The sequence below is a fragment of the Crocodylus porosus genome, unplaced genomic scaffold (genome assembly GCF_001723895.1).
Source record: "Crocodylus porosus isolate Cpor-Errol unplaced genomic scaffold, CroPor_comp1, whole genome shotgun sequence".
Taxonomy (NCBI): domain Eukaryota; kingdom Metazoa; phylum Chordata; order Crocodylia; family Crocodylidae; genus Crocodylus; species Crocodylus porosus.
Genome location: NW_017728947.1, coordinates 51,666,572 through 51,690,714, shown reverse-complemented (window position 1 = coordinate 51,690,714; position 24,143 = coordinate 51,666,572). Strand labels below are relative to the sequence as shown.

The following is a 24,143-nucleotide window of genomic DNA, read 5'->3' as shown; positions in this document are numbered from 1 at the left end:
TCCCTCTTCCCTTTCACCACAACACACTTACTAGCTGCACGCAGTTCTCCATGCTGCCAGGCTGTGCTCCTCGCTGCTTGTGTGCTGCGCTGTGGCTGCACACATGCCATGGCATTTATCAGCCCCATCAGGCTGATTTCCGATGCAGTCAGTTTTCTTTATATTGGCGCCAGTCTGATATTGGACTGATGTATCGGTGCGCCTCTAATGTTGAGTTCTCACTGGTTAATTATTTGGCCAAACTTTAATTGCTTTTCAAAGATTTCATGGCTTCCTGTGCCCCGGTCACTTGTGCTGGGAAGGTACTGCTGTCTTGGCTTCCCTTAACACTGAGGTACTCCTTTTTGAGGGACCTGGGACAAAACTACAGGGGAAAAACCCATAGAGTACAGAGACATTGTGACTCTGGGATTGAGCTTTCCACACCTGGATAGTTCAGGTCCTGTGTTTGCATACAGCTTCAAGCAGTGATTCTTCACCAGAGTGTTGGGGTACTTAGGAGTGTTGAGAGATCCTTTTCATGGTGCCAGGAAGTGTAAAGAGAGAAACCTAGGTGTCAGAAGGTAAGCAGATAAAGGCAGGCTCAGTCCCTGTCTGGCCATTCCCTGGCCCATCTGAAAGGAGACAGACGCTGTAATAAATGAGTTTCATTTATTGAAATATGGTGCCACTTAATTCACAAAAGTTATGGAGTAGTGCCTCGAGTCTAAAAAAGTTGTGAACCACTGATTTAACGGACACTTCCAAGCAAAACTGCAGCAAAATGAAACCAAACGGGAAAAATATTTGATTTATGATCAAAACTTGCATTGCAAGGCCAAGGAATTTAAAGCTAAGGTTAAAAGAAATCCAAATGTGTCTTCCATTCTTTAAACAGTGAAGGCACTCAAAGCACCTTTATTCTGCCTCGTTGAGTTGCTGTGGAGGCATTCAAATTAATTGAACCTAATCTGGAACTCCAAAAACAATTAATCCTTAGTCCATAATCATATCTATTGCAGAGCATCACCTATAGGACAGAATAAAAGCACACAAGCCACTTTCACTGTGAAGTTGTTATGTTTTGGATTACTTAATGTAAATGTGAATGCATGACAATAACAGTATTCCCCTCAGACTGATATCTTCATCAGTGACTTGGGTGTGGGTGTGCAGTGTACTTTCTCCAAGTTTGCAGACGATACTAAATTGTGAGGTGAAGTGAGCACTCAGGAGGGTAGGGAATGATTGCAGGCAGACCGGGACAGGTTAGAAAAGTGGGCAGTACACAATAAGATGCAGTACAAGGGCAAGTGCAGAGTGCTGCACCTAGGGTGCAAAAATATCTAGGACACCTACTGGCTGGGAAGTCACTCTCTCAGCAGCACAGAAGCGGAAGGGGATCGCGGAGTCATAGTGGACTTCAAGATGAACATGAGTCGTCAGTGGGACTAAATAATCAGCAAAGCTAGCCACACTTTGTCATGTATCAGCAGATGCATGGCAAATAGAATCAAGGAGGTGATACTTCCCCTCTATGCAGCATTGGTCAGACCACAGTTGGAGTACTGTGTCCAGTTTTGGGCACCATACTTCAAGAAGGATGTTGATAGACTCAAGAGGGTCCAGAAGAGAGCTCTGGGGGCTCGTATGGTCTGAGGCTTTCAGGACAAGCCCTATGAGGAGAGACTGAGGGACCTGGCCCTCTTCTGCCTCTGCAAGAGAAGGCTGGGAGGTGATCTTGTGGCTGCCTACACATTCATCAGAGGGAAGCAGCAAGGGATCGGAGAGGCCCTGTTCACCAGGGCACCTCTTGGGGTAACAAAGAACAATGGTCACAAACTGACAGCGAATTTAGGCTAGATATCAGGAAAAACTTTTTGATAGTAAGGGTGGCCAAAATTTAGAATGAGTTTCCAAGGGAGGTGGTGCTCTCCCCTACCTTGGGGGTCTTTAAGAGAAGGCTGGACAGGCATCTGGCTGCAGTCATCTGACACCAGCACTCTTTCCTGCCTAGGCAGGGGGTCAGACTCGATAATCTGTTGAGGTCCCTTCTGACCCTAACGTCTACAAATCTATGGCGGTCAATTTTGTTTCGTTTTTTCATGGAAAATCAGAGCTCCTGCTGCCCCCTTCACTCACAAGACTTGGGTCCAGCTGTAACTGTCCTGTGCCCGCCCCTTTGCTTTGTGGCACTGAGCAGCCTTGATATGATAGTGCCCCTCATTCCCAAGCCACAGCCTCCACAGCCATGCCAGTGTGACCCACAACCTTTTGCCTTGCCTCTGCCAGCATGACCTGCAGGCAGAGCTGGCCTTGGACGTGGGCATCTCAGGGCACTGAGATGGTGGGAGGGGTATGACAGCACCTGGGCAGGAGCGGAGGAAGAGGCAATGAGCTGGGGATGCCCTTCATTCTCAACCCACAGGCCCCTGCCTCCCCCCCAGCCCTGCCAGCATGGGCCTCCAGCTCCCCCCCAGTATATGGGGAGGGGGGGGGCTGTATGTGTGGGGTGTGGGAGCAGCAAATCATAGACGATGCCAGAAGGGATATATCGGGGAGCATGAGGAAGCATGTGCCTCCCCAGATTTCTGCACCCACAGCGGGGCACCACCTACGCACTGCCACAGTGGGGGCACACTGCCTCACCTTGGCGGCCATGGCAGTGTGGCTGGTGTGGGGCTGGCAGTGGCATCAGCAGTAAGGCTCACTGCCCTGCTCCGGCTTCCTGCACCAGGTCCTACCTGCTGGGCCACGGAGGCAGCTCCTGGCAGCCAGGCTGCAGACCTGCTGAGTCTCTGCTATGGGCTCAGAAATCTGGTGGGGTGGTGGTGGGGAGCACATATGTGCTGTCTCTGTCACCTGACCTCTCTCCAAGAGTGCGTGCAGAAGCAGAGCGCTGCTCCCCACCAGGACGAGCCACCTGTGGCTCTGTCCCACTCCCCAGTCGGGCTCTGTAACCATGTATTCCCACCTTAGCTCCAGGCCCGAGGCAGTGTGCGTTGTCCTGGCTGTGCAGCACCCCAGCCACCGACCCTGCCCCATTCCCTCCCTCACCAAGTGGGCTTGGTGTGAGCCACTGTCTCAGTCTCCTGACAAGTTATGCACCCCCCACATGTCTGTGGTGCTCCCTTCCCCCTCCCATAGACTTACCGTCAGCCAGCTGTGGGAGCTGCTCTTCAGCATGGTGCCTGGGGCTGTATCGCCGGCCACATGCACATGTTTGCGCACACATGCATGTGGTTGCTCCCTGCCTCTGATTGCCCTTCTCTCACTCCCCTCAGCCTTAAGCAGCCCCTTGCAGGCTGGAACTCTGCCAGCCTGCAAGGGGAAACGTGCAGTTTTCTACGTTTTTGCTCCTTAAAAGGGGAAAATCCTAATTTTTCCAAAGCAAATAGGAAAACCTGTATTTCTGCTCGTAACCAGGGATCCTGGTTTTCGCTGTTAAAAATCCAAAATTCTCTGATTAACCAACACCTCCAATCTATCTTTTTCCATGATTAAAGTGAAACAGCACTGTGTGTATGCATCAGTTCAACACCCTTGAAAGGCTCTCAAATCACCCCAGAGTGCTGCAGCACCCTGGTTGAGAATCACCAATCTAATCCCTTCTGCTCAGAATGGCTCTGTGATGAAAAGTGATGGAACATATTGCATAAATGGAAACAAAAACTGGTCTTTGTATTGACACAGCCGGATTCTCCAGCCAAGACCTGCCTCCTGGCTGGAAGAAGATGGGTCCACCCAGACCCATGGTAATCTTTCAACTAATGTCAGCGATAGTAGCTTCAGTACTGTAGTCCTTATTCAAGCTTCTTGCTGACATCTGCAAACATTTGTCTAAATAAGGACTTTGTGACGGGGTCCTTATGCAGCCTTATTCAGCCAGCCCCAGTCATCAGGAAAATACTGATCCTGGCTTCCACCTTTCATTCTCATTTCCTCAGTGAATAAAACAAAGCATGTCTGGTGGTGTGATCCACTGGTCACAGGGCCAGTCCAGTCTACTGATGCAACTTGCTTATTTTCATAGGAGTCTCCATTAAAAAAATACCAGACTAGTTGTGTTGCAAATTGTCTTTTTATTGCCATAGTCTTGATTCTGCTTGTGTTGTTTTAACATGTACTTTGCATACCTTGTAGTCACGGTACTGTTCAGCTATCCAAAATCATGGGCTGGTGAGCTTCACAAGTACACCATCAACTGCTAGATAAATAAGTAACTCTGAGAAAAGGATTTACGTTTTGTGGGGGGTTTTGGGGTTTGGGTTTTTTTTTAACTGAATCAAGGACAGGTTTTTGGATTTAAATCTTCCTTCAGATGCGAATGTTCAAAAACCAGAATGGAACCAGAACAGAACTAAAGCAAAGCTCCATAACCTATTTATGTCTTCCAGGGGAAGTGAAAGGAGAGAAGAGGGAGAGGCATGTTCAAAATGTCATGATTTAGGGGTTTTCAAGCTTTTTAAATGCATGGCTTCTCTGGATAGACTCGAGGCATTTACTGGAAAATGTCAGCTCTTAGTTTTCACTGTTTTCAGACTGCAGGAAAGTAATGGAGCAGTTTCTCTGTTGCAGGGACCACTGAAAGATTTTCTGTTTAAAATCTCCAGGTGCATCTTGCACCTCCATTTGTAAACCTCCCTGTTCACCCCAGGGCATCCGTGAGAGGACCTCCAGGCCCAATGAAGGAGTGGGCACCCAGTGCACAACACTAGAGGCCGTTCCAATGGTGGCTGAATGACACCCCCCCCCCCATGGGCTGAGGCCACTTATGGAGTTGCAGGGAGGGCTGCTGGTGCCCTTCAGCTCAGCCCCATGCCTCACATCCCTCACCCCTCTCCTGATACACAGGAGCATTTCCACACTGGTTCTGCAGGCAGTGCTCACTGCCGCCTTGCTTGTCCTCCACTGCTAGGAGGCCCCAAGCAACTTCTGCACCTGGTGCTCTCAACCGCTGTCATGCCTTGAACCTGTTGTGCCAGTCAGCCAGATGCCAGCCTCCTCCCACAGCAGCGCAGCCTGTTGGACAAGCCAGGAGCCACAAGGAGCTGGATGGAGCAGGAGGCAATAGCGGAGCCTGGCAGGCATCCCTGTGCTCTGCACCAGTGGTGGGGGGAGGCCTCTGGAGAGGCAGGTCCTGGCATACAGGCACTGCCCTCATCCCTGGTGGAGCTTCTTCACTTGTCTCAGGAGATCAGAGCCTGTAGGTGGCAGGATGGCTTCAGTGGGAGGGGAGGCAGCGAAGCAGCAGGTCCCAGTGCTTGATGGTCCCTTCCTGTTCATTTGCAGTGGCTTTTAACCCCTCCTGCATGGCACTGCCGGACCAGTGGACAGAGTGGGATGGCTGGGTATGGGCCCTGGGGTAATGCTGCAGCTGGGCTGCAGTGGCAGGTACCCCTGTTCATCGCCACCCCCTGACTGCCCGCTCCCTTCTGCTACACTTTGGCCCCCAGCATGATGAGCAGCACACTGCCACCACCCCAATCTCAAGCTCCGAGTCCTGCGCCTGAAAGGAGGGCACCGGGAGGCATTGCTGAAGTTCCAGCCTGGAGGAGGAGGCCCTGCCTCCAATTGCCCTCCACCCCCTGAACTCTGCCAGCCTGCAAGGGGAAACCCATGGTTTCCTGCTTCAGAGGGAAAATGTGTGTTTTTCCACGTTTTCCACACAAAATGGAAAAACCCACCTGCTCATAGCTACCCCAATTATGAATGTCATCATGACTCTAAAATATTTGAATTTGTGGTATAGCTGTGACTTAAAGGGGTTATATTTACTTAATTTTCTGCTCTGTACCCCACCCCAACACACACACATCAGTCTTTTTCTATATGAATATCTTATTTTATGAGGTTAAGCAGCATTTTCTTGTATTTCCCCTATTTTTTATTTTTCCCCTTTTTTTTTAGTTCTTTCTCTCATTCTTGGCTTTAATTTGCTTACTGAAATCTTTTTAGTTTAAAATGTCTTAATTTTAAAATCTCGTTTTAAATAATGTTGGATAAGTTTTATTCTCTCAGTAAGAACAAGACTTGAATAGCATCTTGCTCATTTTAAGATCAGAAATGTAGTGTAGTCTGCACAAAACAGCTTAAATCACAATGTGATTTGGCGATGTGCTGTTCATTTTAGGACTTTTTATAGTGCTATTAATTGCTCTTTGAAATTAAGTCAGCTTGAAGTCTAGCATGTTGAGGTGCTCATTAGCAGTTTTTTCCACATTCAAGAATGCCCTGCATTCTTCAGCAACCTGTGGAAACTGCATTACATTAAAAACAATAAAGGAAAGGTTTATCATCTAATCTGACAGGGCCTGAAGACTTGCACAACTTAACTAACTAAAATTGCTTCATTTTAATACATGCAAGTGCTATATATAACCCTTACCTATTAAAGGAGTAAATTACCATTTTACAACTTATGGATGTCAGTGATAAAAAAATATCCATTTCTACTAAGAGTTAGAGCAGCAAATAAATGCTGCTTTTAAAGGTTGAAGCACTTGTAATTGAATGAGAAAACAGTGTTAAGGCTTTGCAAGAGAGCTTAAAAGCGATTAAAATGTGTATCTGTTTAACTGTGGAAACAGCAGTTGTCACTATTTGCCCATGCTACAAAAATAATCCCTCCATATCGTATCTGACACACTTGGTCTACAGCAATGACGGTCAATCTTTTGGCCCCACATGCCTGATCTAACGCGCAAGGTTGCGTTGTCCACCCGCAGGGCTCCCCATGGGTCTGGACATTTGGCAGTAGCAGGGTGGTGATTAATGCTGCCACTGTTCCTGCACCACCAAATTTGAGGACCTGTGGGGAGCTCTGCAGGCTGGATGATGGCTCCAAGAGCTGGGGGTTGAGCAGCCCTGGTTATTCAGCCTCAGACTACTTTAAAATTGCTTGTCCAGATGAAATTTCTTATGTAAAATTTCTTATGTTATGTAATGTAAGATGTGGGACATTCAGAATGTGTTACTCAGTTTGAAATCTCTCTGTGGTGTGGTCTGTGTATTGCTTTTTTTTCCTTTGTGACAGCCAAACTATAAAGAGGTTGAAACCTTTGGAAATGTTTGTTTGGATGGTCTCGATTTTTAGTATGTAGAACCAACTCTGAAAAATGACTGTCCCCTCCCCCCCAATTATTTTTTTTTGTTTTATTTGTGTTTTGATTTTTCATTTAAAAAAACCCAAGGTATATTATTGTTTTGCCTTTTGGCAGTTGAAATTTAAGATTAGCTTTGTGTTTTGTTTTTATGCTTCCTTTATTACCAGGAAGACTAGAAAGGTACCATATTTTCTTGCCAGAATATAATATGCACCTTGTTTTTGAAAAGCAAAATAAAGAAGAAAAACCTTTCTTTGTAGTAAGCAACTGAGTAGCAGCAGATAGGGAGTGAAACTCATTGCAGTGCTCCCTGTGCATCACTTCAGATTTTATTTTTGGTTTCACCCATAAGCAGCAGAATCTGCTCTTACCATATTTCTCACATATAATGCTCAGTCAAAATTCCAGAAGCTGTTTTTTGGGGTCAGAAAGGTCTGTTGTAGGGAAAATATACCATATTTACTTGAATACAAGTTGAGGATTTTTTTCCCCTAATCAGCATGAGGGAAAAAGCCCCTCATCTTATATTCACATGCAGGAAAACCTCCTCATTTAAATATATTGTCTGTCATTAAACTGCTGCCAGAAGCAGCATGTGCTCAGTAATAGAAACCAACTGTGAAGCTGATTTGAATGCAGCCCACACTGAGCATGCCTGTGAAACAAATGGCCCATATTGGACACATGTACTGATGGGAACCTACCACAAGGATAGGTTAGTGCAACCCATCTGAATAAGATATAGTTCTCATTGTGCTCAGTTGACCTCAGTGTGAACTCCTTTTTGAAATGGCTATAAAAGGACAAAAAGAGCTGTTTTACAGACATTGTCAAAAGCCTGAACAAGAGTTTGTGGTAGGCAAACAAACATTCAGATGTGATGACATTTTGAGGCATAAATCTTAGATGTAAATTTTACAAATGTTGGTCAATTAATTAATAGCTGAGTTGAAGAAGAGCACAGGACTTCTGCCTTGTGCTTTTAGCTCTAAGACTGTTTTTGCCTTTTATCTGTGACTGGTGCTTGAGGTTTTGGCTCTGCAGGCCAAATGATGTTGGGCTGGTCTGCAGGCTGAATTGAGCAGTAAGTGCTCAGTTTGGGTCCCAGGGCACTGCGCTGTCCCTGCCTGGCTGGGATCAGGCTCTGGAGCACCGCACTGCCCCCACTTGGCCCCTGTAAGCCAGGATTGGGTCTACGGCCCTGTGCTGCCCTTGCACACCTAACCTGGTGTGCAGGTTATGGCCTGCAGGACTCCACATGAGTCCATGGGGAGCCCTGTTGGCAAGATGACATGGTGCTGGGGGACAGATCTGGGCTATGAAGTTCTAGTTTCCAGCCTGGATTTTTAGATCCCTATTCATAACGTTTTTAAAATTTCATTTTAGCTCCTCATAGCTTATCCAGATATTAAACTTTCAAATGGTAATATTTAAGGAGCTAGTATTCCAGTTTTTGAGAAAATAAGGCCCAAACTGTGATGGGGAAAAATGTGTGGTTTTTTTTGTTTTGTTTTGTTTTGTTTTTTATAAGAAATCATGGTAAAATAGTAGCATGCTTCTTACTATGCTAAGAAGTTCCACAGTGTAAAATATCTCGGTGTTCTTAGTTGACCCAGGATGCTGTATTGAGCAGTTCTTTGTTTGTTATCGCTCACAAGTCAAAGTATACCAAGGAAGTAACAAAGCTGTTACTACAGATTAAACATGGTGGGAGACTGCATACCAGCAGATGCTTACACTGAAGATTTAAGAGCTTCAGGATGAAATTCAGAGAACTAACAGTATAAATCATTGAGAATAAATACAACCCCCTTGACTGAATAGGCTTGGCGGAAAAGAATGTGGTGAAGGAGCTTTCTCGCTCTAGCTCCAGTTGTTTAGCTTGAGAGTTGAGCTAATTCAATATTTGGTGGGGGCAGGGAGGGAAATGCTAGGGATTTAAGATGCTGACTGAGCTGTGCAACCATTTCAGTTATGACCTGAAGCATGTTTGCTATTTCAGCCCCGGGCATTTTGTCAAGGAGAACTTTAGACGTGCTGGGGCGATGTGCTCAACCGAGAGGGCAGTGGAGGACTTTACCCAAAGCCTTTCATGGTAGCATCCTGACTACCTTTCCCGAGCATGCCTGTCTCTGACTTTCCCCAGATTTATCTGATGAGCAACACCAAGTTATGTATGTAGTTTTCATTGTCTTGACCCATTTTGACTTCACCCACCAGCTGCTGGAGAACAGGTACCATGTCCCACAGACATGGTATATGTTTGAAGATGTTAATATTTGAAAACGTATATTTGAAAACGTAAATGTAGCAAGATTATTGAAAGAAGTGTGCTTTAGTGGTAGCCTTGGCAGTGCTGTTCTGTCTTGTTATGTGTAATAAATGCCCTAATATTTTGTTTCCATTGGACTCTGTAAGGATTTTAGCTTCCTTTAAAAGCGTTGTTGGTAAAATCCCGGTGTAAGGGTTAAATCTCCCATTGAGTACCTTAAGGCTGAAAGTTGCTGATAGTGTGGTGCTATTCATTTTCTGTCTTTGGTTGCCCTGGAAGTTGAGTGGAAATGTATTCAATACTGCACACTTAGTATTTGCGTTGTAATACTGGAAAAATTCCAGCTTTCTGCAGAGGTTTTAGAAGCTGTGATCTTTGTAACAATGGCCAACTTTCATCAATGACTTTGTTCCTTACTGTCCCCCACAATCTTTCATCCTGTGAAGATTTTGGTCTGAAGGAGAAAAGTACCCAGTTTGTACAAATGCATACTAAGCTTTCGTATCCAGTGCTGTTTTTTAGTTCCTGAAAGTTTTCTTTGGCTTCAATGGAGCAGTGTTCTTGGTTACATAGTACAATAGGTGTGCATGGAGTTTTTTTGCCGATAAGTGACAAGTCCCTGCCAGTGGGCTTCGCAATGTAAGGGAATTTCTCCTTCCTTTTGTGTTTCACAGAAGGGCTATTTTCAGGGACAATGAAAGATTGTGCAGAGAACTGTAGGGCTCTTGTGTTGGCCCTTTAAATTTGGTTCTAACTCAGTATATTGCTGCAGTGCTGCCAACATAGGATTCATTGAAGTTGCCTTTCATTCAGTGCTGAATTTGGTAGATTAACTTTTACCTCAAGCTTTAAAGAGAAAGCTGTATCTTTAACCTAATTAGCAGTTGCAGATTTTCCATCAAAACCTGAAACAGAGGAGTCTGGAAGGATCATGTGCTTCATTAGCAAGTGCATCTGACATTGCATACGTACACAGTAACGTTGACTCTTTCCTCTCAGATTTGGACTTGTTTTTTTTTTCAGTCTTCGGTTTCTTAGAGACTAAGAATCATAAATATACAGGCTTTATGACTCCATAGCAGTTTAATCAGCTGAAATGTAAAGAAACTTGTAACACTGGTTAAATTATATAACACTGGTTAAGTATATGGACCCTCTTTTCTGTTTGAAGAGAATACCACATTTTAATTTCTGCAGGGAGAGAAATAAGAAAAAATTGTGATGAATGAATGGGTTGAACCTGCTGCTGGGCTGGGAAATGTTTTCAGCAAGGCTGAGGTAACAGGGCAGTGCCATTCTGGGTACATCAGCAAACAAAAATAAATCCTTTTAAAAAAGATTGCTGATTCTGTAGAGATTAACAGAAACTGCAGAAAAAATTACATGAACACTGCAATTCTAAGTCATTAGGCTGCTAACTTCTAGCATCTGCCAGGATGGTGTGGAGGGAAGAATACACTTAATGTCTTTCATCCAGAAATCTCAAAGTGCAAGTGTAGACAAAGTACCTTCTGTCCCCAGCGTATTAGAAGTGAGCCACAGCTGTGTGACTTCTTTTATAATTCAGAGCTGATTGATGTCCAGTGCAGTCTGGCTTGTGCTCTTCTGCTGCGGGTAGATGCACTTGATAGAGAATAATGTCTCATTCATTGGGGGTGGAAGTGCCTTTGAAAACTGCTGCTGAAATTCATGCTTATAGCAGCAGAGACAGAGCTGGAGGTTTTCTTTCTTTCTTTCTTTTAAGTCTTGCTGAAAATTAGACCATCTTGCATTGAATGGAGGCTTGGCCATATATTAAAATTTGGGCAGTCTGTTGTGGGGTGTGACATGAAATACAGACACATACTACACTCTCTGACTAAAAGCTTAATGGAGAAGGAACAATCTCACCCATGTATCCAGAAAAGCCAACAAAGAAGCGTGGTTGCAATACCGGCAGCACAAGCATTTAAAAATAAATCATGAGTACTCATGCAGGTATCATTAAAATCACTTAAATGTTCATTCTTTTATTTGCTCTTTGCTTTGAGTCTCTAAAACGGGGTGGACAATTATTTTGGCTGGAGGGCTGCTGAATGAGCTTTGGCAAGCTGGCGAGGGCCTCAAGGGTAGCTCTGTCCCTTGACAGGTATCCTGCCCCCTGGTCACCATCTTGGGACTGGAAGTCCCCACCCGCTGACCTTTGCCATTGGAAGTCCCTCTCTTCAGCCCAGAAGTACTCCATTTGGAATGGGAAAAAAAATTATATACTAAAAATCAAGCATCCACAAGAACATGTTTTAATTTTATTTGGGGGAAAAATTGTCCTGATTTGGGCATTTATTGCGTATATAGAGGTGATTGCATAATAGTTCAAAATGAAGCCTTAGTCTTATATTGTGGGGCTGTGGGTAGATCTGGGGTTGTGTGGGGCTGTGGGCAGATGTTGGGGTGTGTGTGGAGATGGGTGGGCATGGGGTCTGTGGGGGGTATAGAGGGGAAGGGTGGCTGGGTGTGTGTGGGGTATGGGTGCAAGTGTGCGGTGAGATGTGTGCATATAGCAGTGAGCAGGGCTCCCCCCAGAGGCGTGTGGAACGTGTGTGGTGAGGGTTGTTAGGAGTATGGGGGAGGGTGTGGGTGGATGCAGTGTTTGTGAGGTGTGTGTGATCATGTGAGGGGAGGGTATGGTTGTGGGGCTTCTGGGGGAGTATGGTGGGGTATGCATGGGACCCCCTACACATCCCTCTAAGCTGGTCAGCACCTGCCCCCACCCCAAAACAGCTCAGAGCCCATGTGCCCTGCGGTACTTCCCTGCCACTGCCAGCAGCATGCAGCCCGCCCCACGCGTGCTCCAGACTCGCCCCAGTGGGAGTGGATCAGCTGGGATCCACGCTGCACGGCCCTGACCCCTGTGCCTGCTCTGGACTCACCTGCTTAGGCTAAACAGCGGTGGGGAAAGCAGCCCCTCCTCCTCACCGCTGCCAGGTGCTCCCTGCTACAGCTGCCCAGAGCCCACATCTGGGTTGTCCTGTGGCTCGTCTGCACTGCCACCGATGCCAGATGCAGCAGTGACAGCAGCAGAGCCACAGGGCAGCCCAGCATGGGCTCCAGGCAGCTGTAGCAGGGAGCGCCAGGTGGTGGGGAGGGGGAGGGGCCGCTTTTTGTCCACACTGAGCAAACGTTTTCTGCCCAGCTGGCAGTGGTGGTGGTGGTGCTGCTGTTTAGTGTGAGCAGGCAAGTCCAGAGCAGGCGTGGAGTTGGGGCTATGCAGCGCAGGTCCCCACTGGTACCATGGGGCTGGGGCCAGCGGCAGATGGAAGAAGCTGCCGCCACCTGGTCTGCCTAGACAGGCAGTCCATTGAGCCACCCCAGCCCAGCTGCGTGCTCAGGGGGCAGCAGGATGTGCCTCAGCAGGACAGTGCCTGGACCAGGCGGGAATGAGGATCCGCTGCAGGCCAGACAGAGCTGGCCCGGGGGCTGTGGTTTGCCCACCTGTGCCCTAAGATGTAATTGGGTCACATTGCTCAAGCTGTTCCCCAACTATGAGGGCTAGCAACTTTCTTCTGAGATCTTCACAATCCAAGTGCCTTCAGGACCTCCAGATTTTTAGTGTGCCAAATATCAAGAGTTGACAGCATTGTTTGGGACATTTGGATATTAAAAGCTTGTTAAATCCTCATTTTAATTATATCTAGAGCATGGTATTTTGACACAGCAATCATGTGGAACTTCTCAATACAATTTAATCTAGGGGTAGTCTTTAATTGAAATTTAAAATACTGAATTCCCTAGAGTTGAATGTGTTCTGTTGTAGCTGCCTGCTTAATGACTTGTATTCCTTACAGCATTTTTTTCAGTGCCCAATTCCTATCTTGTTATGCAAAAATACAAGTGACTTCAAAGAAAGCATTTAATATTCTATTTTAAATGGGACAGAATTATTCCTTTGAAAGAGTAATCTAACTATGGGCCATGGCATCACATACATCCAGAGCTAACAATATTAGGGTATGTTTATGCCTATCCCTCACTCTCGTGCCTGACTTTTCAGACTGTAAATGCTCTGGCTCTGGGATTGCTTGCCACTGTAAAGAGTTTAGTGGATTGGATTCCCATTCTTGATTTGGTCCATCAGCATTCTGTATGAAGCATGACTAATAACATCAGACAACACAGCATTCTTGTATCCTCTACTAATTAATCAAATTATTTACTTTTTTTTTTCAGTTCAGATGTACTGCTTTCAAACCTTTTGGCTTTGGCTACTGGAATGCACTTAGCCTCCCTTTCATATCTGAGGGGGCTGCTTATACTCCTATTGCTGTGGCAATGTTAAGTCCTTTAAAGTACCCTGCTTTACTGTTGGTGGAAGAATCTTTTGACATGGTTTGAGTTTAATAGATGTCTGCCTATTGTGTGTTGGATCGTCTCAAAAGCATAATCCAGTATGGGTCTGGCACAGACGCCCACTTAAAACATCTGACTCCTGTTTTGCGTGCGTTGTCTAGCAGTACCCAGACAACATTTTTCTGGATCATTTGTACTCCTGCTAATGTCCAGCATCCTGCCTGGACTGGAATGATCTGTGGATTACTCACTTTTCAAGTATATGACTATTCAAAGAGGCTGCCACAAATTCTTTTTTTTCTTCTCTGCAGTACTTGGGCCATGTGGAAGTGGATGAGTCCAGAGGAATGCATATCTGTGAAGATGCTGTGAAGAGATTGAAATCTGTATGTATGGTTGTTTCATCAAGATGTTAGCTGGTGGGCTGTGCATGTTATACCAAATGTTGCTGTTCCTGCAGTAATGTTTCAGTTTTCAGACTGCACTTTTGACCTTGGGTTAAGCAAACAGTTGGCTCATTTAAAAGAACACTGCATATGATTACAGAGGCACATGCTAATCTGGGGATGAGAGAGGGAGAGAGTTAAAAAAAACAAAAAAAACAAACCCAACCCATTCATCCTACTTGTAGTAGCTAGAAGGTTGCAAAGAAGTTATAGAGAAAAATGGAGATGCTGTGACCTTCCAGAGAATTAGTGTCACAAGAGATTTTATTTAACTCCTGTTAGCTAAATATAAGGAAAGATCTCTCCCTCTTGAGTCTGCCACTGAAGCAGGCAACTTAATTTACTCTTTTACACTCAGCATTAATAGTTGGTGTTTGGGCTGCTTTTCCTACGCAACTTAGAACAGTAGCATTGCTGTATGCATGCTAAGCTTGCATCTGCTCCAAGTGGCCTGATTCTGGTGTCAGTATGATGGGCTGCTCTTAGTTTGGCTTCTGTGAATGTTTGTTCCTGAAAACCGCACTCATTTAAAATGCTTTTGACTCCTGTAGCTTGCTTTTAGGACATCTTATTATCTGTTTCCTGTAGTTATTACCACAAAATCCTGCAGAAATAACAAGCTCCAAATAGTTGGTGGCCCATTTTTCAAGGAATCGGGGGCTTCAAAGATCTTAAAGCCAACAGAAGGAAGAATAATGAAATAATTCATTAGAGAAACAATCCTAAGCGTGATGGATACAGAACTACAGTTCTTGTTCTTTCTTCTGTACTCTGTAGCTGTATAAACTCTTCAGTGATGAAGGTGGCCCTTCTATTTAGTGTTGCTGCAAAATTAGTTTTGCAAGCATCTTTGCTGTGACTTCTGCAAACTTAAGTCTGCCACCAGACCTCTTTACTATTGTTATTGTTGTTGTCACATTTACTGCTTGTTATAATACCAGATTTCATGGGTTCTGACTAAATCCTTTGTTTCCTTCTCTGTTTAGCACAGAAGATTATAGACTTTTTTCCTCATGTGCTTTCAAGTTTTTGAATTGACTTCAGTGCTTTGATTTAAAGACTGAGTCTTTTAATTGTTGTCTTCCTCAACCAATCTGTAGCAACATGTTTTAAAGCTCCACCTCATCTGTTTTTATTCAGTATAACAGTGAGTGGTTATTACTCTTGGTAGCAGGCAACAGATAATGAGCCACTATGTGCTTTTGTTGGATTTAGTTTTCTGTGTAGCTAAAAGTCAAGTGTAGTGACTGACAGTATTATCAATTTGCATCCATTTTTCTCTTGTCCTGATCTCTGTAGGTCTTTAAACTGACCTCCTCACTATAGTTTCAAAGCACCTTCCGTTGGTATGTTAAGTGACATGGCTAACATCTGTCATGTAGTTTGTTCTTGCTCTTGTTCTCTCCTTAAGAGGGGGAATTATCTAGAGTGGAATATTTCTGCTTTGTTAGCATTTTTTTTCAAACCTGACTCTCACAGGCCATTTAAGCGTAGTTAAATCAATAAATAGTGAAACATTAAAAGTACTTTAAGCTTAGGGCATAGTTGCTTTGCATTCCAAGTAAGTCTAGAGATCTGATACTGGTTTGCTTGAACTATCATTTCAAACTTCAAATTTCACTTGAACGAAAGTTAAAGCCTTGTGTTGCCTGTAGGCAATGCAAGATATTAAGATCATAGGAGAATAGGGCTGGAAGGGATTTCATGAGGTTATCTCTGTAACGTACTCTTGAAAATTTCCGGGGATGGAAATTCTACCACTCTTCTGTAGCCTGTTCCTATGCTTGACTATCCTTTTAGTCAAAAGTCTTCCTAACTCTAACCTAAATTTCCTCTGGTGCAACTTGAGGCCATTGCTCTTAGTCCTGTCCCATATGGTCACAGAGCAAAGCCCATTTCCATCCTCTTTGTAGCCACCCTTCAGGTATTTGATGACTGTTAGCAAATCTCCTCCAGTCTTCTCTTCCCCCTAGTTCCATCAGTTCTATACCCTATAGCTAAACTGTTGACAGACACCCAGCTGCCCATTTCACTGTTAACCAGTAGCTTTTCTGATTTATTAGAAGCTAAAGAAGGTTTTTGAGGAATGAATTTGGAATCTTATGCAAGTTGGACACTAGCTTATGGTTTTACTAGCTGCTGTCTTCAAGCTGACTTTGCCAACTTGGGGCTGAGAAACTACCAAATTCTCACTGCTGCTTACTAAGTAGATGCCTTAAATTACTGAGCATACCTTGCGCAGTTTTTTTAAAGTGATGAAACTCCATCGGATCAAAGGTTTATTTGGAGCACGTCACTAGAGTTAATTGCATGTCTTTTGGGTTTTATTTTTCACATTTATCTAGCAATTTTTAGAATAAATAAAAGCTGCTTTCCTTTTTTGTAAGTTTTTATGTGTTTTTTGCCACATCAAAGAGTATATATGAAGCTTTCTCATGCAAGACATTCTTTATTCTGTGGCAGGAGTGGAGTTTATTCTTAAGGTAGATTCTTGTTTCCCCCCTTAATCAGTTAAGATGAGGTTTTCCTTTTGCTCTAAAACAAAATATGTTTGGGCAACGTTCCTTAAATTATGAAAGGTATAATGAAGGGACGTCTTTCTTTGAGGAAGCTTCTCTTCTGGTAAGCTTATATTGCCTCTAAATCTACAGGGTTCATTTTGATTTTTTGCCACCTATCTTCTGTAGAATTGTTCTTTTCCATAGAATTCTGCCCATAGTAATGTATCATCTTATAAGAAGGAGGAAATATGAGAGCAGCCTAGAATTGTCAAAAATCATGTGGATAGAAGATTGCTAAGTAATTAAGTTCAAATTTTCTTTCTGTACTTATTTCAAGGGATACTATTTTTCTCAAGTCCATGTCTTTGGAACTGCTACAGAGAGACTCTAGCAATACACTTTGAGCATTGAGCTCCATCTCCTCAAATTGATGAGTTGCTTAAAGAATAATGTAAAGCAAGAATTTCTCATTTTTTGAGAAACAATTAAATGTCTTCCTCCCTTTCACAAGCTTCTACAGCATGCTTAGTGGAAGTCTGCCCTGACTTCTAGGGTTTTTTGTTGCTACCTGCTGCTTGAATGTGGCATAATTCAGTTTTGACTGATCATTGCATCCTCCATCTCAGGTGTGGCCCTTCATTTTAGCAACACACCTCTGAGGAACCAGCTTGACTATTTAAAAGTGGGGGGGAGGGGGGAGCCTGAACCTAGTGGCACTCAGCTAGCCCTAATAGCTGCGTTGGCCTTTGAACAAGAGTGAGCTCCTTAATTTTGTTTTAGGTTTCAAATACATGAAGAACATGTCAGGAACTTAAATGCCCAGTATAGAGTACATGGAGGAATGATGCACCCCATTCAAAACAATACACTTGAGCTATGAACCCAAACTGCTCTGTTATCTCTGTGTTGAGGAAATACACTTTACCACTCATGGAATTATGCATGTAGTTTTCTTCTGTCAGCAGTCATGAAGATGCGATGAATCCAGGAAAAAAAATCCCAAGATTGCAACAGCATTGTTTGCTTCCTGCATAAGGCTGTGTGATAACTAGTTAAAAAGACATTTTCATTTACTGATTTGATTTACTGATAGAATTCTTCCCTAACTAATGTATTCTATTAGTACAAGTTAAGGCTTTTTTGAATTACAACTTAAAATGAATAGCAGCGAGAGGTCCTTGCAATTGTCATCCTGTTACTTTTAACAACATTTAGTTTTGTGTTGTGTGAACAATGGGGCTTACACTTTTCCATTGGTATAGCTACATTACTAAATGGAGTTAAATTGCACATCTGGTAGGTCCTTGCACTCAAATGCTATACACAGCATTTTTCTAAAAGCACATTATTGACTAGAAATAGCTAGTGCAAATTGTAAAAAGAATAACTTTATGTGGGTTTTGCAAACCTGCCATATGTGTATTTGACTCCTGTACAAGGAGGCAATACAAAGGCAAGAGTGTACTCTCTATTGTCTCATGTCATCTGTTCTGGTTTGAATTGGCTTCAGTGTATACTACCCATTTCTAACTTGCCACTTTTTGTTTTTAAATGATGCATTTGTTTTTAATATATGTTCTTGTTTTAGCAGGTAAAAGAAACAATTTAATTTTTTAAACATGTATTAGTTATCTCTAAACTATATTAACTTAGTGCTGTTTAAAACCTGTTTTGCATGATATCTTTTCCCATTAACTTTTTTCTTGGTATTAAAAAAACATTCTTTCATGTTTAACAAGTGCTTTGCACAGAGCAGAATTAACTGTCACCTAAAAATAAGGTTGCTTCTGGTGAATCCTTCTAGCTTTTGCTGTATCTTTTTAAAAGATGATTGTTACTAGTGTAGTACAATAGATAGCACTCAACTTGGCAGCAGCAACCAGGCTGTACTGATTATATGCAGAGTACTGTGATTAATTTATTAGTTCCTCTGCGTGTATTCAGTATATCCTGTCCAAATACATGATGAGTCATCTTTTTAAGAATCTAAGTTTAAAATTTTTCTTCGGACAAAACACTGTATGCGAATCTCTCCAAATTTTAAAGGATGTACATATGTGCAAACTATACGTTACATAGCTGGGTATGAAAAGATTTTGGGCTCTGGTATAAAGCAGCAAAACAGAGCAATACGAAACAAACCAGGAAATGCAAAGTTAAAATTGACACTCCCTTCTTAACATTGAATTTCCGGCTTTTTGTTGGCTTGTGGCAAGCTTTGTTTAAATATGTAATTGTGCTAATCCATGTTTGAGATTAAACTTTGAGATTGCTAGACATATGCATTTTAAACACAGAATTATTTAATTATCAATAGATTGGTATATGCAGTTCATTTACTCTTTAGTGAGGTAGAAGATCAGATTTCTCTTGCCTCAGATGTATAGGACTAGACTCCTGGTTAATGTGATAACATTATCTCAGGGAGCCATCCTGAATAAAGTAGTCTTGCATTGAGAGAGATGACCTTGATTTATTTAACAGATCTTTCATATCCAACTTGAATCCTGTGATTTTTATTGTGTAGAATGTCACCAGTATAAAGAATTTGGGAATATAGCAAAAGCCAGCCTTGTGCTCAGTAGCAGCCTGCCACCCAATCTTGAACAATGTAATGCCCTATAAACATGGGCTAACCCAAATGTCTGATGAAGCGCCAGTTCAAATTGAGCTGACTTCAGATGTATTGGAGTTCAGTGTCTTTACACCACCAGCAGCAAAGTGTAATCAACAAAACAGGAATGTATTGAATTGCATACAAGTGTGCTTGATGCTTGCATGCCATCCAATGGACTTTGTGTGTTTATTTTGGGGAGGGGAGTAGGTGAAAATCAGGTCCATGCTAGATGAGGGTACAATACTTTTTACTTGAGTTCTTGCACTGAATTGCTCTCCTTTCTGAAAATGCTTTACCAGGGTTATTTAGTCCTACAGATCTGCAGATGTTGTTCCTCTTGTGTAAAGTGGCATATTTGAAGCGTTTCAAAGGGAAGGTTGGGGAAAGACTTCCACTTAAAAGTGGGTAGGTAAAGTACAGGTAAAATTGAGTTTCTTGGCATTCTAGGTAGGGCCGTGGGGAAGCAGGGAAGTGAGGGAAAGATGGGATCTCAAATGAATCTACGTTATGAGCCAATTGCTAAACTTGTGTTACTGGTGATTTTTAAAAAAAAAACCAAATCTGTTCAATTTGAGAGAGAAACTTCTAAGCATCTGAAAAATGCTGAGTTTTAAGAAACAGTGATAGCCCTTGTGTTTTAGATAAGGAAATCAGGGAAGTGCACTGAGAGACACCTCCAGGAGAAGCTTCAGTTTTGAGCAACCTATTACAGCTGAGTTGAAATTCTCAAAAGTAACTTAAAATGCAAATGAAGCCCCCAAATTGTCTTTTTCTATAGTTAACACTTTGCGCTGTTCTGACAGTTTCAGAGACTTCTCTGGATTACAGAACACTTCTGTCTTGCGAGTCATTGATTTCATGTGAAACAAGCTTAGCTGATTCCTTAAAATTAGAAATTTAAATTTCATAGGGCTGTTACATCACAGGCTTTAAATAAACACTATGTCTGCTGCCAAGTTTGGTTTATAACCTTACTAAAGAGAACTAAACAGGGAGATGGAAAACAAAGTAACCTCTTTGCATGAAATTGGGGCTGAGGTTCTCTTCTTTCCACCAATTTCAGGGCAGTATCATGGTAGAGATCCATGTAATGCTTCTTTATCTGCATTTTCATGGGATTTTTCACATTTGCTTGTTGCATCCTCTCTGGATAACTCTAAACACCCCTTGCTTTCCCTCCAATCCCCCAACTCTTGTGTGTGCTTATTGGTTTGAAACCCTGGGACATTTTAGCTACCAACAGTAATAGCGCTCGACTTGTCCCCCTGTTCCTCCAGGAAAGGAAGTTCTTCAAAGGCTTCTTTGGAAAAGTAAGTTTAATGCCTTATTTGTGCTTGCACTATAAGGAGTTACATCCCTGGTATAGCATTGTCGTAGGTCAGTGTGTTTGTTATAAAACCCCAGAAATCTGTGTTAAAATGTTTTCACCCAAGACTGACTCAGGAATAGGTTTACCAAGCGAAGAACGCAGATAAAAAGCAGCCTGTAATTAAAGTCTAATGGTAGACCAGTTGATCTCAGGCAGTGTCCATGTGGTGTGACCTCATTAGACAAAGCCACAGGACTAGATTGTATTACAGTTAAATATTTGAAATTCCCCTCTGATTCCTGAAGTTAGCTGTGGCCTAGGTTATATAAAGCAGAACCGATGTAGTAGGTATATATCTACTTCTTAACCATTGCAACAGTGACATACCCCTGGGGTAAATTTATAGTGTGTGTTTGGAGTTGGAAGGGAGAACACTTTATCTATTGCTACTGTATCCTAGGCAGCAGAGCTGTACAAAGACTAAACCAAAATTTTACTTGTAATCCAAATTGTTAGGGAAAATATACAAGATTCTCCTTGAATGTACTGTATCAGCATTTGCTTAATTGCTGTCTTATGTGCATACACATTTTTAGGATTAAAAATGTATATCTCAGTCTCCAAAATTGCTTCCTTTTTAGTTAATCAACCATTTCCTTCCTTCACCATGAAAATGTCAGCTGTGTTTAAAATCTTTTAAACAGTTTAACTTTGCTTCCACTTACAAATGACAAAATGGTTTAAAACTACATTATGCAGTGTATTTATGGTTCATAGACATGTTGATAATTTGGATGTAAAATCCTTTCTTCCCCTTTGCTGCTTTAAGTGGGGGGAGGGAAGTTCTTTACAGTAGATAATGCTCTGTTCAGAAGTTTGTTCAGCCTTGCTTAAAGAGCACACAGAATATCAGTTGCCATTTTCTTTTCTTTGAGAACCTGTTACAGTACATGCCAAAGCAGAACATTACTTATGTATCCAGGATTTTTCTAATAAGCTGGGAGGAGGAAACGCATTCTCCTGTGACGAGTATGGGTAGCGAAGGGAGAAGCTGTGACCTATTTAAAGCCCGCATACTGTATGTGGGAGATGTCACGCAGAACAGATCTGATTTGATTGTTAACAAGAAAAAACCCCAAAAGCTTAGGGAAGGCCTTGCATAAAAACAGAGCCTGCAAAGCTTTGAGTGAAAATGTGTACTGCTTGCGTAATTTGTAATGACAAATGTTTCTTACCAAGTTTTGTTAGACCTTGGTAAAACAACAGCCTCAACGGGCTGAGTGAGATGTACATTTTTTCTTTTGAATGTTGATGTAATATCCAGGGTCATATTTACTAAGTACTACAGACTGAATAAAGAACTATTTTAACATAATTAAATTCAGCACTTCTTTGTAAAGTAATAGCGTCTACCTTCTGTCAGGAAAGAGGCTACTTTTCAGTAAGATAATTCAAACATTAACTCTTAGCAGTGACTTCTCTACATGGCAGAGAAAACCTTTCCTGGTTTTCTGAGCCGTCTCTTCATTTTATTACAATATTTTGCCAGAAAGATGATTGACTTGCTTCCTCTTCAGCTGGCTAAGTTCTTTCAATCGCCATTTTAGAACATTTTTCTGATGACCCATAGAAATATCACCCCAAACATTGGTATATTACCAGTGCCTATAGTAGAACATATTGCAAATCTGTTTAGGGGAGGGGAGAACCTGTTTTTTATACATTAAGGCATGGCTTTCCCTGAGCATATCTGTGAAATTTTGATATGCACTTGGATATCTTATCTGGATATTTTCCACTGACCTGTTTCCACTGGAACTAATTCAGACATTTGAAACCTCCAAGGAAGGTTAGTTTTAAAACTGTCACTATATTACAAAATACTCCAAGAAGTTTTCTTTTCCCTCTTTACTGAACGAGGGAGGGCTGGGCCAAAGTTTGATTTTTGCCTGATTTTGCCTGAGGTAAAATCACTTCTTGACCACTGATATGATTTAATCTTTCATCCCCCTATTTTTCAGGACATTAAATGGGAAATTCTGTGTCCTGCGATAAGAATTTCAGATTAGGAGTCAGGGTTTTAAAATTTAATTACATAAAGCACAAAATACTCTCTTAAATCATAGAATCATAGAAGTAGGGTCGGAAGGGACCTTGTAGATCTTCAAGTCCGACCCCCTGCCTGGGCAGGAGAAAAAACTGGGCTCAAATGATCCCAGCGAGGTAGGCATCAAGCCTCCTCTTAAAGACCCCCAGGGTAGAAGCCAGCACCACTTCCCTTGGAAGTTGGTTCCAGATCCGAGCCACCTTAATGTTTTTCTTTACTTTTAATTTGTGAGTTGTGCTATTCCTGGTTGAGTCACCTGCCTATGGATGGAAAGATGTAATGAAACTTACTCAGGGTAGAGTTGTAATTGGAAGGTGGTTCATCCTATGCACCTCACCACATACATCTGGGTAACGTGCATATCTGTGTTTTGTAGGCAGTTCTGACTTCAGAGTCCATACAGCCCTAAGATGAATGGCAGCCACCTGTATGTCCTAAAGTAAAAGAATAGCTCTTGGGTAGTGCAAATTGGCTGATGATGTTCAAAATTTTATCTTGAAAGGGCTAGAGGCTTGGCTGCAAATGAAAATCTTGTATTCTACAGAACTGAATCTGTCATAGTAGGAAAAAATGCACAAGCATGCAACATTTGTTTTTTCAAGTTATTAATGTCATGTCTTACAAACAGAACCTGACTCAAACCTGACATCTTAATGGACTATTTGAACTCGGTGACTAACACTGTTATTTAGGAAAAGTGAATTTACAATTCAGTTTACTTCATTTCGTTGCTGTTTGTTGATGCCTGCTTCTTCTGATGTATTGATGGTAACCCACTGGTGAGTGGGTTATATATCCCTCTCTATGCTCAATCCATACAAATCTATTACAGCTCTCTGCTTCAAATTTTGGCTCATTAGCATCAGTCTCATGTATAGAAAATGTTGAAGGTTTTTTGAAAACTCAATGTACATCTCTGGTGGAGGAATATGCTTCCTTCGCTAACACTGGGACAGTATGATCTCAGCCTGCACATCTTACCCATTTGTCGCAGATACTTTCAGTACTGCATTGATTAACCCTATCGGGTCTCTGGCATAACTACTGTATACAGTTTGATGAATTAGACATCTTCTGTCACGATGAAGTCTACAGTTCATCAACAGTGTCTTAGCAAGTCTTAACGCTACCAATACAATGGATGTAGCATATGTGTAGGCACACTTACTTCCATTCTAACCATTAGCACAATCATCTCATTTTGCTTCTCTGATTATGGGAGTTCTTTGCACTTATCAAGCTGATGTAGGCTACATCTGTGAAACATTGTCTTTGCATACATAGTTCAGAACTCCAAGCCAAGCTGGTAAGGATAATGCAAGGATTCAGCAGATGGAGGAGTTGCAGAAGGTCCCTTGAGCTCATGGGAAGAAAAAAGGAGAAAAATCAGCTGTTTTCTGCAAGATCTGGATGTGTACAAAAAAGATGTCCCAGGGCTACCAATTGAGAGAATACAAAGGACACCCACATGAACACAGGA

The 24,143-nt window shown here is 42.6% G+C and overlaps 1 protein-coding gene across 4 annotated transcripts in view; it reads left to right on the top strand.

The window, feature by feature from the left end:
* Positions 1-24,143, top strand: part of NUMB (NUMB, endocytic adaptor protein) — a 54,380-nt gene that overhangs the window by 11,686 nt on the left and 18,551 nt on the right. For 2 of the 4 annotated variants that reach the window (XM_019551222.1, XM_019551220.1), the window contains exons 2-3: positions 13,995-14,069; positions 20,525-20,557. In XM_019551222.1, coding sequence (XP_019406767.1) covers positions 13,995-14,069; positions 20,525-20,557 — 108 coding nt within the window. The remainder of the gene's footprint in view (positions 1-13,994; positions 14,070-20,524; positions 20,558-24,143) is intronic. The other 2 variants (XM_019551223.1, XM_019551221.1) reach the window with 1 other exon arrangement.